Raw genomic sequence first — 16,740 nt, 5'->3', positions numbered from 1 at the left:
TATGTCCAACATCTGCACATTTTCTCATTCTATTTCACCAGCTTGTTTGTACAGCCTTGTGTCTATAATTATGTTATTTCTTTCATCTTGTTTTATTTCATTATGTTTGTTTGTATCATCTTGTCCTTCATATATGGCATATGGGTGTGGCCACCCCCTTACCCAGTGGGCAGCCACTTCACTCAGCCTCCCAGGTATTGGTGGGTAAACCCTAAACCTTACTGACATGAGGGAATGCATGTTGGGCACTGACTACCTTGTGCGCAACAAAATATTGACGCAAAAACCCAGGAGATGCTTTGCAAGCCATTGGTAATATACCGTGGTTGCTTTCAACACTCAAATACGGACTTGCAAATAATGTTTCTAAAGCTTTAAATGTAAGTGGGTCTGCATCCTCGCACTTATATTAGTATTTTGACAGCCTCAGTGTCAAAAAAGTGAAATCTGATACACAGATTAGAGAAATTTTGAAAAAGACACAGTAAGAATTAATGTGGAAGAACAAGGAGAAGAAAATGTGAGAATTCCTTAAACATGTTTCAAATGGTTTTCTGCGAAACTTCAAAGCAGAAAATGTCAAAGAACCTCAGATGTTCTGCTGCACTCATATACACAGCTGAAATGTAACACGTCACAATAAAAGGCCTCTTTTGCTATCAGGCTTTGATTTATTCCTGCCACATTATGGTGATGTAAGTGATAAACACAGTGAGTGCTTTCACATAAGTATTTCACATATGATTCAAAGATGCAACTGAAAATGAAATGCTACCATGTTAAGTGGTTATTCTTTGATGGGAGAAAGGTATTCTCCTGCAATACAGTTCCAGAGGAAGCCAGAAAGTGATACTCTGAAGATATTTGATAGTTTCTCATCTTTACCACTTAGGTACATACAATAAATGTCACTATCTAGAAAATGAGAACAAATCAATAAGTTTTAGGCTTCATTTTTGGGTTCTTTGACTCAGAAAAATGACACATCGTTCCATTCAGCATAACACTGAAATACTCAACATTTGTAGGACAGTTTAACTCTTGTCACTATTTTGCAACTATCAATTGTCAGCATCTGCTTTCATTGATATTGGGAGGCAACATAAACCTTTAACAATAAAAAGTACATAAAGTGAAGGACAAGGATAAATGAGACCAGGACCAATAATTAGTTTGAAGGACACTTCCCACTTGAGGGAAACTAATCTTGTAGGGGTGGAAGGGGTGGATGAAGATTGCATATGTTGTGAAACAGCTATTCAGTCCTTGCAGTCAGGTCTTCCACATTGATATGAAACCTGTATGAAGTGGCCTAAAGATGAACCAGTATATTTCATAGGTTAGACTGGTGACAGAATACTACTTTGGAAAGGGAAGAAAGAATTGCAGAAAGAGTATTTTTGATTTTGGGGTACAATGAAAGGCAGTAGCAGAGTAGTCTCTCTCTCTCAACATACGACATGCTTTGGGATTACATAATTGGCTGTAGGTATTCTTCCACAGCAGCACTAAAAGCTCTTAGTCTCATACTGAGAAAATGGTTTGACTCATTATCTGAAGTAGGAAGGGAAGCTGTAGGTCACAGTAGTGTGCAGCAGACTTCTGGCCAGAGTTCCAAAAGAGAGTAGCAAGAAAAAAGTCCTGCCAGTAGGTGTTAGCCGTGAGAGGTGTTTTTTTTTTTTCCCGGATGGTACCAGGTCACAAGTATTGTGAAGCTAAGTGCCAGCCTCAGCTGGGGGTCAGAGGACATAGGGAACTTTGTAAAGATTTTGACAAAGAGGATCAGGTTATCATAGTAAGCGAACATGAAACAGCCTGACTAAAGACAATGTTGGGAGTGATCTGTATGAAATAGGAGTAGCAACTACACACACATTTGGGGCTTGTGGAGGTCCTACAGCACCATGACCAGCCCTGGCTTAACACTGCTGTGAGCCATGTGTACACTGAGTTGAGTAGGCTGCTGATGACTGAATGAAATCTCATGTGAGTCAAGTGTCTGTTGCTACAATTGGGAGGTGGGGATGTACTAGACGTGGCCTACACAGGAATAGGAGAGGGAAAGGTAGGTTGGCTGAGCTTCTTGAAGATAATATAAGGGGGACCACCATTGCACATAGCAAGACCCATGTCAGAGAATCAGGATTCAGGCACCCTATTTTGAAAGAAGTGGAAATAACAGAACAACCCATAAAATGCTTAAGAATGCACAGGAAAGTGAAGTTAGCTTATTTCATCAAAATATTAGAGGATTAAGTCATATAAGGTAGAACAGTTACTTGTCTGTTTGGAAACTTAAGTGCGCTATGAAAAGACAGGCATCCTTTGCCGTTCTCAGCACCGTATAACCACGGGGTTAGAGAAATTAAATTTAAAAGATTACACTCTAGCATCTTACTCATGAGAACTAATATGGGAAAAGAGGGAGTTGTTACATATATTAAGGCAGAACAAAACTTCAAAATATTGAGACAGTGGATTTTGTAGTGATCAGCACACAGAGGTGTGTGCTTGTGAATTGATAGTGAAAAGTAGTTCAGTTTTAATTCTAACTGTATGTAAATCCCCAGCAGGAAATTTTGAACTGTTCATGATGAATTTGTATTCCTCAGTATGCTATCTGTCAGAGAACACAAGCAGTTAATAGCCTGTGATGATTTCAGTGTAGATTTTTTAAAAGTGTTATGATAGAAAAAATAACCTGGCAACCTTATTTGGACCCTACAATGTAATCTCAGTAGTTAACTTTCCAATATGAGTGGATAAATATAGTAGGGCCCTAACTGATTATGTTTTCTTTGATGAAGCTAAGAACAAGAAAATAATTGTATACTCAGTAACAAACACTCTGTCTGATAATTGTGCACAGTTAGTCTAGATAAATAAGAGACTGCCTTACAGTATTCATTCTCCTAAGTGTAAATCAGGCAGAGTAATTAATCACTCCAGAAAAAATGTTTTTAAAAGTAGTTTACAAGAGACCTAGGATGAAATTTATAATGGACTAAATGCTGACACAAAACTTAATCTATTCCATGTTAAATTCATATCATTATTTAAAAACTATTCTCCACATGAGCTAATCAGAAAGGACTTTAGACAGCCATGTAAAAAACCATAGCTCATTCAACAGATTAAAGTATCTTGTGAAAGGAGATGTGAAATGTATCTTTTTGCAGGAACAAGGTGAGATCCCGCATTAGTTGCAGACTACAAATTCTAATCAGAATTACTAAGAAGGGTTATTAAAGAATCAAGGAACATGCTTACAGCTATGTGAAATGCAGTGAAATGAGAGATAGGACAATCTGCCAAAGACCAGGATGACATTGCTATTGAATTAAATGGAACAGCTATAAATGAGGATTCAAAGGTCGCAAATGTTTTCAGTGATCATTTCTTAAATATAGTAGAAAATATGGGAACAAACAATGCAAGAGAAAAATCAGAGCAGTATGTTCAAAAAGTAATTTTCATAAAATTCAGTTATATGAATGCATCACAAACTTCTCCTTCTGAAATTCTCTCCAAAGCTCATCTGGATTTTCTGGTGTTTTCATCAGAGTGCTTAAGATTAGCTCCCGTACAAGAAACCCTGTCTTAAATGGTATATGTAATGTATCACTAACTGAAGGCATTTTTCCAAAGAGGTTGAAATGTGCCATTATTAAATCCCTCTATAAGAATTTCAAAATTTTTGAGAAGGTGATGTATACTGGAACAGTATCCTTACAGTTTGGATTTCAGAAGAGGTGCTGTACTGAGAATGCCATTACCACATTCATTCACCAAATTCATATCTAACCATAAGAATGAAAAAATAAGTTGTACGTAGTAATTCAACCAATGTAATCAGTATAGGTTCTTCTCACTATGGGGAAATCATGTTCAGTGTTCCCCAAGGCTCAATCTTAGGTCCAACATTATTCCTCATATATATAATTAACAATCTTCTGTCTAATATACAGGGCGGTCCATTGATAGTGACCGGGCCAAATATCTCACGAAATAAGCATCAAACAAATAAACTACAAAGAACGAAACTCGTCTAGCTTGAAGGGAGAAACCAGATGGTGTTATGGTTGACCGGTAGATGGCACTGCCATAGGTCAAGCGGATATCGGCTGCGTTTTTTTAAATATGAACGCCCATTTTTTATTACATATTCGTGTAGTACGTAGAGAAATATGAATGTTTTAGTTGGACCACTTTTTTCACTTTGTGATAGATGGCACTGTAATAGTCACAAATGTATAAGTACTTGGTATCGTGTAACATTCCGCCAGTGTGGACGGTATTTGCTTCATGATACATTACCCATGTTAAAATGGACCGTTTACCAATTGCGGAAAAGGTTGATATTGTGTTGATGTATGGCTATTGTGATCAAAATGCTCAATGTGTGTGCTATGTATGTTGCACGGTATCCTGGACGACATCATCCAAGTGTCCAGAACGTTCACCGGATAGTTACGTTGTTTAAGGAAACAGGAAGTGTTCAGCCACATGTTTAACGTCAACCATGACCTGCGGCTAATCCGCACATCAGTAGCAGACAAATTGTGCGACAATCAGGAATCTCAAAAACGTCGGTGTTGAGAATGCTACATCAACATCGATTGCATCCATACCATATTTCTATGCACCAGGAATTGCATGGCGATGACTTTGAATGTCGTGTATGGTTCTGCCACTGGGCACAAGAGAAATTACGGGACAATGACAGATTTTTTTGCACACATTCTATTTAGCGACGAAGCGTCATTCACCAACAGCGGTAACGTAAACCGGCATAATATGCACTATTGGGCAACGGAAAATCCACGATGGATGCGACAATGCAACATCAATGACGTTGGTGGGTTAATGTATGGTGCAGCATTAAGGGAGGAAGGAAATTGGCCCCCATTTTATCGATGGCAATCTAAATGATGCAATGTATGCTGATTTCCTACATAATGTTCTACCAATGTTACTACAAGATGTTTCACTGCATGACAGAATGGCAATGTACTTCCAACATGATGGATATCCAGCACATAGCTCGTGTGCGGTTGAAGCGGTATTGAATAGCATATTTCATGACAGGTGGATTGGTCGGTGAAGCACCATACCATGGCCCACACGTTCACCGGATCTGATGTCCCCGGATTTCTGTCTGTGGGGAATGTTGAAGGATACTTGCTATTGTGATCCACCGACAATGTCTGACAACATGCAATAGTGCAGTGTCAATGCATGTGCGAACATTATGGAAGGCAAACTACTTACCAAATGCATTGAGGTTGATGGACATCATTTTGAGCATTTATTGCATTAATGTGGTATTTACAGGTAATCACGCTGTAACAGCATGCGTTCCCAGAAATGATAAGTTCACAAAGGTTCATGTATCACATTGGAACAACTAAAATAAAATGTTCAAATGTACCTATGTTCTGTATTTTAATTTAAAAAGCCTACTTGTTACCAACTGTTCATCTAAAAATGTGAGCCATACGTTTGTGACTATTACAGTGCCATCTATCACAAAGCAAAAAAAGTGGTCCAGCTAAAACATTCATATTTCTTTACGTACTACACAAATATGTAATAAAAATGGGGGTTCCTATTTTTAAAAAAAATGCAGTTGATATCCATTTGACCTATGGCATCGCCATCTAGCAGGTCAACCCTAGCACCATCTGGTTTCCCCCTTCAAGCTAGCCAAGTTTTGTTCTTTGTAGTTTTTTCATTTGACACTTATTTCGTGAGATATTTGACCCGCTCACGATCAGTGGACCACCCTGTATAGTACAACAAGAAGAATTAGTTCTTTCAGTGAATGACACTAATACTATAATCAATCCAAGTAAACACATAGTAACATAAAAATGGTAAACAATGTCCTTAAAACTATCATTTACTGGTTTTCTGCAAATGCTCCCTCTCAATTTTTAAAGAGACAATATGTTCAGTTCTTCACATGTAGGAGTGCTACATGAATGATAAGTGTAACACATGGTGAGGAAATAATAAATAGGATGGACACTTCAAAATCCTTATATGTCCATATTTATGAGAATTTAAACTGAAAAATTCACATTTTGGAACTCGTAAAACAGCTTAGTTCAACCATATTTGCACTTCTTATCAGAGAGACAGATCAGTAAGTTGACATATTTTGTGTACTTTCATTCAGTAATATCTTATTCAGTAATATCTTATGGAGTAATGTTCTGGGGTAACTCATCTTTAAGAAAGAAAATCTCCTGTGCTCAAAAATGTGCTGGAAGAATAATATATTGTGCTCACTCACATGTTCACAATCTTGTACACACCTGTTTGGGGAGTTAGGCATTTTGACTACTGCTCCACAGCATATTTATTCACTCAGGAAATTTGTTTTAAATAATCCATTCCAATTCAATAGGAGCAATGATGTACATAATTACAATAGAAAAAAAAGTGACATTCGTTATTCCGCTTTAAGGTTGTCTTTAGCACAAAGAGGTGTGGAAAATGCTGCAACTAAAATCTTGGGTATAACACCATAGGCTTTACTTCCACTTATTGTCAGGCGTGTTTTTATCATGAACCTTGTTTAACAATGGCCAGTTCTTTATAATCTTATTCAGACAACTATCAATTGTTCGTTATCATTGATTCATCCAAGCAAGCAACAATGCTTAATGATATCAGAAACTAGTACAATAACTTGGCAAGTTCTAGAACAAGTTCATAACTAGAATTTCCCAACATTGTAGTGTTCGTTCCGCTCCATCGTGATGTCAATTTCACACATTACTGATTGCATGTGCGTGGAAGTTACATATAAGCGTCCAGTTACCTAATATCAAACTTTATGAGCGTAATACTGGGTGGTTATGATTAAAGTGCACTTACTCACGGAGGTCCAATGTGGGCTGTAATTATAATATGGCAGTGGACCTTGATAGGTATACTGATGTGTGGATGTGAGAACAATTTATGCTGGAAAAAAATTATTTCCAATTTTGGCTATGAGGTGCAAATCTGACGCTGTACAGCATCTTGCCAATGCCTCCTGTGCTCATATTGAACAAATTGTGATTAATAATAAAATCAACAATATGCATTTCTCACTTGTTTGACATCTTAAAACGACTTGTCATTTTAGAATACAGAGGTGCCCACAGCATACTCACCATGGAGACATTGAATAAAAAGCAACAATTTGCCACTGAGAATGTTAAAAAAATATCCTGGTTCAAATTCCAGATATCCTGAATGAGTGGGTCCAAATAATGGTATGGAAAAAACATTCAAAATGTCACAGAACCACTCCTGTTCTGAACTACATTCTCCACACACTGTGGTTTAAATGCATCATTGAGCTGTTGGTGCACAGGGCAATTTGTGTAATTTAAAAATAGGCAAAATTGCAAGTTGTCATACCATTCTACACGTCTCCAGTTAGCTACTGTCCAGTTTGTGTTGATTGGTGTAGTGTGTTTACATTTTACGGCGTGCACTGCAGCTGTAGCGGTTATAAGCTAAGTACTGACAAACTTATTTGTACTCTGTAATACAGTTACTAAATTTAATAGAGTTCAGTGGTGTTGCGTGTTGTTTGTGGTGAAATAAAGGCTTAATAAACTTTTGTAATTGTTCGCTCGCTGTGTTTTTTTAGAGTTTTCAGTTCATTGAAGTCGTTCAGTAAATTTCATGCTTTAGTTTTCAACTGACATTTATTATTGCTTCTGGTGAAATATTTCAGTAATATTTTCATTCAGTGTTTTAACTTCGCTAAGTGTTAAAGTGACCATTTGAATTTTTTTGGTTTTAGCTAATAATTTTGTGAAGTTTTGTTGGTATTGGTATTGGCTGTGTTGTAGTAGTATTAATACAAGTAGTTGCTTTCTTAGTAGGCAGAGAATTTTGAGACCATTATTGTTAGTTCTTCAATAGTTCTACTGGTGTAACTGACCTTTGGTAACGTAGACGTATTGTTTTTTTTCGGTAACTGTAAAATTTTACCATGAGTGAGAAGTGCGGGCTCTGTCGTAGGTTTGTGAGTAGTGGATTATGGTGTGGGATTTGTTCAAAGTATTTTCATTGGGGGGAATGCAGTGGGGAAGCCAGTGTTCATTTTAGTGAGATCCTCTCCTGGGAATGCAGACTCTGTGGTAGAAACAAGTTGATAGAGGAGCAGGAGCGTAAGATCTGTGCCCTTCAGGTGCAGTTACAATGTGCAAAGGAGGAACTAGATAGGTTGAGGAGGGTGAAGGGTGGTGGGGAATGGGAACTGGCAGTTGGCAAGAAGGCAGCTAGGAAGAGGAGGTATTCAGACAGTTATACTTTGCATACATGCAATAGATATGGCCAACTGTCAGAGGTGAGTGGAGAGGAGCCTCGTGCAGCTGTAGATGTAGGGAACTTATAGCAGTCCTCAGCAATTGGGAGGCCTAGGTTAGTTGCAAAGTCTAGCAGAAGGAAGGTTCTGCTGCTAGGTAGTTCCCACGGTAGAGGTGTGGGCCAGCAGTTGCAGGAAGTGTTGGGGAGTGAGTACCAGGTCACCAGTATTGTGAAGCCTAGTGCAGGGTTGGCTCAGGTGACTGAAAGCATAGGGGAGTTATGTAAGAATTTTATGGAGGAGGATCAGGTAGTGATAGTGGATGGTGCAGGGAACAGTCTCGATAGGGATGGGGAATATGATGTCGATGGTGACTTGGTTAAGATACCTACTCAAACTGGTGGAACTAATGTGCATTTCGTGCAACTGTTTCAGCGTCATGATCGGCCTCACAGTAATGCGGCTGTTAGGCGCGTTAATGTGGGGCTGGGGAGGACACTGATGGCAGAGTGCATGGATCACATCTCAGTGATGCCAGTTGGGTCTATCAGTAGATTGGGTTTTACTAGGCATGGTTTGCACCTCAATAGGTATGGGAAGGGGAGGCTGGCTAAGCTTATAGATGACAGTGTAGTGGGTGGTGGTGGTGGTGGTGGTGGTGTGGGTGTGTCACTCGTGGAAAAATTCCTGTAGTAGTTGGTGTTAGAGCTGCACCTTTTTTAGATTGAAGTCAGCTGATAGATAACTGCTCAAAGGAAGTCCCTCTAAGGGCTCACCTTCAGAGGATGTAATGTTTCCAAGTAGAGAAGGAAATAGCATATTTCATCAAAATATAAGAGGTATTAGAGATAGTCAGTGAACTGCTAATAGATGTTGACTCTGAAATTATTGGTATATCAGAGTACCACTTAAATAATTTGATAATTCAGAGTCTTTCTTTACCAGGCTACAGATTAGCTGGCTGTTTCTCAAGGAGTTCCTTGCAGGGTGGGGGAGTGGCTCTGTACGTAAATAATAGTATTCCATTTCAGTCCATAGACATATCACAACACTGCACTGAACAGATATTTGAAAGGTGTGCAGTGTTAGTTGAATTTGGTGAAACTAAACTTTTACTTGTTGTTGTTTATAGGTCCCCTAACTCCGACATCAGAGTATTTCTGCTCAAGCTAGAGAGGGTTCTTGATTCACTTTGTAGGAAGTACCAGAAAGTAGTTATATGTGGTGAGCTGAATATTAATTTTGTATATGATTGTGCAAGAAAAAGGATGTTGGTAGATCTCCTAAATTCATATGATCTGATGCAAACTGCGTTTTTTCCAGCTAGGGTGCAGGGGAACAGTAGCACAGTCATAGACAATATTTTTATTCATTCTTCACTACTAGATGGGCATTCTGTTAGTAAAAGCGTGAATGGCCTTTCAGACCATGATGCCCCACTTTTAACACTAAATGGGTTTTGTACTCAAACTAATGTCATATTTAATTACAAACTATGTGGGAAAGTTAATCCAACAGCAATAGAGAGTTTTTTAAAACTTGTCAAGGAACAAGAGTGGTGGGATGTTTATAGTACCGATAATATAGATGATAAAACAATGCTTTCCATAACAAATTTCTCATGCTCTTTGAGAGTTGTTTTCCATTAGAGCATTCTAAATGGGGTACTAGCAGTAATGGGCAGCCTGGGTGGCTGACTAGTGGGATAAGGATATCATGTAGATAAAGCAGGAATTATATCAAAATGTTAGCAGTAGTCACAATCAAGCTACAGTAGCCCATTACAAACAGTATTGTAAGGTGCTTAAAAATATTATTAGGAAAGCAAAGAGTATGTGGTATGCAAATAGAATAGCTAATTCACAGGATAAAATTAAAACCTTATGGTCAGTTGTGAAGGAAGTGTCTGGTCAGCAGCACAAGGTTGATGATATAAAGTCAGTTCGCAGTAATAATATTTCTGTTACTGATAAATCGGATATATGTACAGTATTTAACAACCATTTTCTGAGCATTGCTGGTGAATTAAATAAAAATTTAGCTTCTACAGGAAATTATATAAATTTCTTAGCAAATGCCTTTCCGAGATTGACGTCTGAAATACTCCTCTGTGATACAGACAAGAGGGAGAGTGAGTCAATAATTAAATCACTGAAGACTAAGGACTCTCATGGTTATGATGGAGTGTCTAGTAGAATATTAAAGTACTGTGCTGCACATGTTAGCCCTGTATATAGCCATATTTGTAATTTTTCCTTTAGGAATGGTCAGTTTCCTAAGCGATTAAAGTACTCAGTAGTAAAGCCGCTTTATAAAAAGGGAGAAAGGGATAATGTAGATAATTTTAGACCTATTTCTATGCCATCAGTGTTTGCAAAAGTTATTGAAAAGGCCGTGTAAGTAAGGATAATTGATCATTTTATATCATACAATTTGCTATCAGATGTACAGTTCTGCTTTTGAAGTTGTTTAACAACTGAAAATGCTATATTCTCTTTTCACTGTGAGGTACTGGATGGGCTAAACAAAAAAATTTTGAACACGTGGTGTAGTTTTTGATTTAACTAAGGCATTTGGTTGTGTTGAACACACAATACTGCTCCAGAAGTTGAACCATTACGGAATACGGGGAGTAGCTCACCTCTTACTTTAGCAACAGGCAGCAAAAGGTCATTATTCACAATGTTGATAACGGCTGTGATGTGGGATCTGCGTGGGGTACTGTCAAGTGGGGGGTGCCCGAGGGATCAGTGTTGGGGACGCTCCTGTTCCTTATTTATATAACTGAAATGCCCTCTATTATTACGGATAAATCTAAAATATTTCTGTTTGCTGATGACACTAGCTTGGTAGTAAAGGATGTTCTGTGCAACATTGACTTGGTTTCAAATGGTGCAGTACATGACCTCAGTTCATGGCTTGTAGAAAATAAACTAATGTTAAATCACAGTAAGACTCAGTTTTTACTGTTTCTAACCCACAATTCAACAAAACCTGACGTTTTAATTTCACAGAACGAGGATATGATTAGTGAAACTGAACAGTTCAAATTTCAAGGTGTTCAGATGGATAGTAAGCTGTCGTGGAAAGCCCACGTTCAGGATCTTGTTCAAAGACTTAATACTGCCATTTTTACTATTTGAATGGTATCATAGGTGAGTGATACTTTGACACGAAAATTACTCTACTTAACTTATTTTCATTTTCTTATGTCATATGGTATTATATTTTGGGGTAACTCTTCCCATTTTACAAGGATATTTTTGGCTCAGAAACAGGTGGTTCGGGCAATAAGTGGTGTGAGTTCACGAACCTCTTGTCGACCTCTGTTCAAGAGTCTGGGTATTTTGACATTGACCTCTCAATATGTATATTCTTTATTGTCGTTTCTTGTTACCAATATTAGTTTATTCCAAAGAATAAGCAGCTTTCACTCGGTTAATATTTGCCAGAAATCAAACCTGCATTTGGATCGGATTTCCTTAATTCTTGTGCAAAAAGGTGTGCAGTATACTGCTGCATCCATTTTCAGTAAGCTGCCACTCAAATTCAAAAATCTTAGCAGTAATCCACGCACTTTCAAATCAAAACTGAAGAGTGTCCTCATGGGTCACTCTTATTCTGTCGAGGAGTTCCTTGAAAAATTAAGCTGATTCTTATTGTATTGCTGAAAATGTTTACTTAAACTTATGGACTGACTTTTTTCAGGTTCATGAACATTTATTTTTATCTGTTATTACTTTTACGTTGTAATTTCATGTACTGACACGTTCCATGACTTTGGTGATTTGCTCCTGAATTTGGTCGTATGGAACTTGATGTGTAAATAAAATAAATAAGATGTTCAGCTTTGTGCACTGCTGTGAGCAGTGTCCTCTGGCCTCTCGCAAGGTACCTGACTGCAAATTGCATGCAGGTCCTTTCATAGTATTTGCTTGAAAACGCTTCAAGATGAACTTTAATTCCCATATAACAGCAATTCCGGTTGGGTTTTAAACTGACTGTTATTGACAAGGCATGTCTGGTCCCTGTTGATTAGGATATTTTTGCGACCACTGTTCTTATGCTCTATGGTTTTGGATGGTGCGCCATTTCTTGTCTAAATGCTGGATAGTCTGCGATGATACACCAATGAATCGAGCAAGTGTGCATCCAAACACGATAGCTCCCTACTGTCATTATGCCAAATATCCATGTTGACTCATTTTCTTGTGCAAATTTCATGCAACTGACTGACATATGCACCTCACTTCACTACTATGATATGTATCAGTGATGGAAGGTCACAATACCATCTGGTACCAATTATACACTGTCTACAGTGCTCCAAAGCAATAGGTTTGCTTTTTAATAGGGTGACTAATACTTTGTCTGGTGCGCTCACATAACAGTGGATGATGTAGCTGAAGTGACAAGCAATCCATTGCACAGTATGCTGAACTTTTTGCTAAGACCTTCACAGACAAACATTACCATCCAAACCTAGTCCGCACACAGAATTCCTGTGCTAAATCCAACATTTTCCTTGTTCTCCAACTGTCCTTATGAACCAGTTGCAGAGGAGTACACCTGTTATTACCTAATGTAAACTGGATTGGAACAACTTAGCCACATGCTTTGGCAGGGTTTCAGCTCCCTGTTATCATGCACAGAAATGAGAACGTCCTACCGACTGTCCTCCCCAGCCTATCTATAAAATAAATGGGTCCATCCTTAAGCCACCTTGTCAGATGGGTCATAACTTTGTCATAGACCCAGGAGCAAGACCTCTGCACCCTATTCCATTACTGTCACAGCCATATCTTATCGTTGCTAATTGGAGACATGTTGCTTCAGGAGGGTGTGTGCACAACTGTATAGTATTGTGGAAAATTTGGTGAAATTGCCTTGAGTTTAGTTCTATCATTCAGGTATAACAGTAGACACATAGGCTGTCTTATCGATGAGAGTATTTGTTCCTCACAGTTTGACATTCTTGTACAAAGCTATTTGTGCCTTTTGGCTCCATTTTGGATAACTAGTTAAGTTTGGGAGTGAAATGTGTGGTGAGAATTGGCAAGTTAGCCTGAAATCAGTAAGTATTGCAGCAATACATTGTATTTTCATGCAGCTGAGAAAGACAAAATAAAACTTTATCAAATATCCTATCCTATCGGAGGCAATCTCATGTGTGAAAGCAATCACGTCATGTGCTAGCTCTACTGCAGCATTTGTATAGCTTAGCTCAGCGTATTATGTGGACAAGACCACCAAGCAGGTGTTCACTCAAATGAATAGCTACAGCCAAACTATCAGCAAGAACAGAGTTAACTACCCAGTGGTGAACAAGCTGCTGAGCACAACACACTGACTTCAGTGGCTGCTTCACAACCAATGTTATCTGCTCCCCTCTCCTCTGCGATACCAGTTTCAATGAATTACGCAGTTAGGAATTGCCTGTACAATATATCTTTAAATTTTGCAATACTCCAAGCCTGTCAAGCTATTAGCCCCTGTTTCATACTCACCTGTACCCCTTGTCTCCATACTGACAACATCCTTATTCTACACTCACACTTCCCTTTCCTGTAGTCTCCCTCTTTGTATGTTCTGTCTCCCTCTCCAGATTCACTCCTCCACATTGTTGTGGACCACTTGCAACTCCCACTGCCTGTAGCCGTGAGCTTACCCAGAGAGCCCTGTTCTTTTAACTTGCTGCCCTCCCTCCCAGCCATCAGCTGCTTTTCCCTGCAAATCTTCTTCCACCTCCTTTCTCCCCTCACCCACTACATCCGATACAAACCCTAACCTCAACTGAGCCAAAGTGCTGGGACACTGTAATCGTCAAGGCAGTGTAGCTGTGCAGTGTGTGTGTGTGTGTGTGTGTGTGTGTGTGTGTGTGTGTGTGTGTGTGTTTTCTAAAGGAGGACATTGTCCAGCATTTTCAGTCTTCCATACGTGGTTATTGACCACTCAATGCCTCAACTATATGGTGAGTTGTCATATTTACTCCATGCATTAACGTTTAAACCAAGATGTTCCATTAGAATATTTATATGATATTAGTTTGCAACTTATTTTCTGACATGTGTAATTGTAGACTTACTGGAAAATCTGCCCTCTATTTTAGCTGTCAACTACTTGAGTGCACTGTGTGTGTAAAAGTAATGTGTATTTCCAAGTGATAAGATTATTAAGCTGTTTATAACAAGGCTTTAATATGTTATAGTATGGTAACCTCATAAAGTTTTTCTTTAGTGATCAGTCCCTAGTACTTCCTTCAAAGTTGAATTTGTAGATTGCATTAATGCACAAACTAACTTGTGTTTATCTTTCTAAAGCAATATTTGGATATCATGTACAGAAATGATAGTTGGAGCTAATTGTAAGTGTTAATAACAGTAGTTTAGAGCCATTAATATGTAACTCTTGTTATTTTTAGTATTTTCAAAACTATTCCACTTTTGGAAAGCTGTATTTGTAATTGCGTTAATGTATATTTTAGGAATGCCGCAGCTTGGAAAAGAGATTGGAAGGGGGCAGTATGGAGTGGTGTTCTCGTGTGATTCTTGGGGCGGCACAGGTCCGTGTGCGGTGAAATCTGTTGTGCCTCCTGATGACAAGCATTGGAATGACCTGGCAATGGAGTTTTATTACACAAGGTGAGATTACTTTGCTCATTAAAAATATTAATTGATGCCTTGTGTATGTTATCTACACTGAGTTTGAAATAGAAGATCACTTTTGAATAAGTTGCAGGGTAATTTATTAAATAATTTGTGTCAGAATTATATATAATTAATAAACAATTTGGGACTAGAACAACAATGCAGATTTAGAAATAAATTATTTATAAACATTTACAGAACAAAAAATATTAATAATATAGAAAGAGAGGAAAAAGAAAGTTTATTTACAGGTGGCAGCAAATTGACAGTTCAGTTATGTGACTGTCAATATGCTGTAGCCTTGGACGTAGTTGTTTTTGTTTGATTTTAAAGTTTAGCCAGAAGGTATCTCAATATTGATAACCACAAGAGAACAGTGTTTTTGTTAGTGGAAGCAAAGATATTTTGGAAATCTCACTCATTATTTTAGCCATTAGGTCGACTGCACTACAGCCATCAGTGATTCCATGAAATGAATACACATTAATAAAACTGTAGAGAGGTTCATCATTAATGAGATTTTTATACATGTTTTCAACTTATTGTTACCATTAAACTGTTTCCCCTATACATGAGCATTCAGCCTGTCAAACAGGTAGAAATTTAGTGGCACTAAGTCATGAGTTTGTGAGGTTGCTACACAACTTTCAGTCTGAACCTGTCTTTTTAACTGCCATATGCTCTGACATTATTTTGATGCAGCTTTAATGACCCTTGCATGTAACTCTGAGTTCTTTATTCATAAGGTAGGCTGCAGCGTAGCTGAGTACAAACAACAAAGTTCATTGGTAATGATTGTTGAAGTTTCAAGGAATGTATGACACTTAAGCTTTGATGTTCACTCTGTTTTATTCATAAATGACACCTCGGTTTTAACTGAAAATGACAGTTTAGAACAAATTCATGATACTGTGGAAAATGTAATGGGAAACCGAGGATTATGGCTTCTGCAAAATGGATTAAAACTCAATGTCGCAAAAACACAATTAGTTTAGTTCAGTGCTAAAACAGCATCAGCATCTACCATAAAAATAGTGCACAGTGATCAGGAAATGACTGCAGCAAGTTACATAAAATTTCTAGGTCTAAATGTTGACAAAAATTTAAATTGGAAGGCACATGTAGACTTCGCAGCAAACTAACTAAATAGCCTAGCTTATACGGTGAATGTCTTATCTGGTTCCACCCTTATGGACACCAGGAAGATAGTCTACCACAGCTACTTTGAAACTATAATTCAATATGGAATAATTTTCTGGAGAAACTCTACAAACAGTCCGAGATTATTTACACTTCAAAACAGAATCATAACAAACATTTGTTTAGTCCAAAAAAGAACATCATGTCACCCATTCTTTAAACAATTAAAAATACTAACCATTACTTGTCTGTACATCTACGAAGTTTTTATTTTCATATATAAAAATCGAAACTCACTTGACAATTTTCATTTCAACCACAATTACTGTACTCATCAAAGACACAATTTCAAAGTTTCCTCTCATAATTTAAAACTTTACGCTCAAACACCATTGTCCACAGAATTAAAAATTTACGATAAATTAAATAACACAAATTGTTAAATGTGGAGTTTGACCCACTAAACAGATTGTTACTTAATACACTAGCGGAAAAATGTTGTTATTCAATTGAAGAATTCATGCAGGACATTTTGGTAATTTGAAAAGAAAAGAAACAATAAAGTTTATGTATTGTATGATAAAATGTTAATATATTGTATAAATTCTATTGCAAAATGGCCATAAGTTCTTGTTCTTG

General features: G+C 37.8%; 1 protein-coding gene across 1 annotated transcript in view; it reads left to right on the top strand.

Annotated features, from left to right (window-relative positions):
* LOC124721704 (dual serine/threonine and tyrosine protein kinase-like) overlaps nt 1–16,740 on the top strand; it is a 333,620-nt gene that overhangs the window by 238,430 nt on the left and 78,450 nt on the right. The window contains exon 11 of the mRNA XM_047246790.1: nt 14,799–14,955. Within this exon, the coding sequence (XP_047102746.1) occupies nt 14,799–14,955 (157 nt within the window). The remainder of the gene's footprint in view (nt 1–14,798; nt 14,956–16,740) is intronic.

The sequence above is a fragment of the Schistocerca piceifrons genome, chromosome X (genome assembly GCF_021461385.2).
Source record: "Schistocerca piceifrons isolate TAMUIC-IGC-003096 chromosome X, iqSchPice1.1, whole genome shotgun sequence".
Lineage (NCBI taxonomy): Eukaryota > Metazoa > Arthropoda > Insecta > Orthoptera > Acrididae > Schistocerca > Schistocerca piceifrons.
This window is presented reverse-complemented; position numbering and strand designations above follow the sequence as displayed.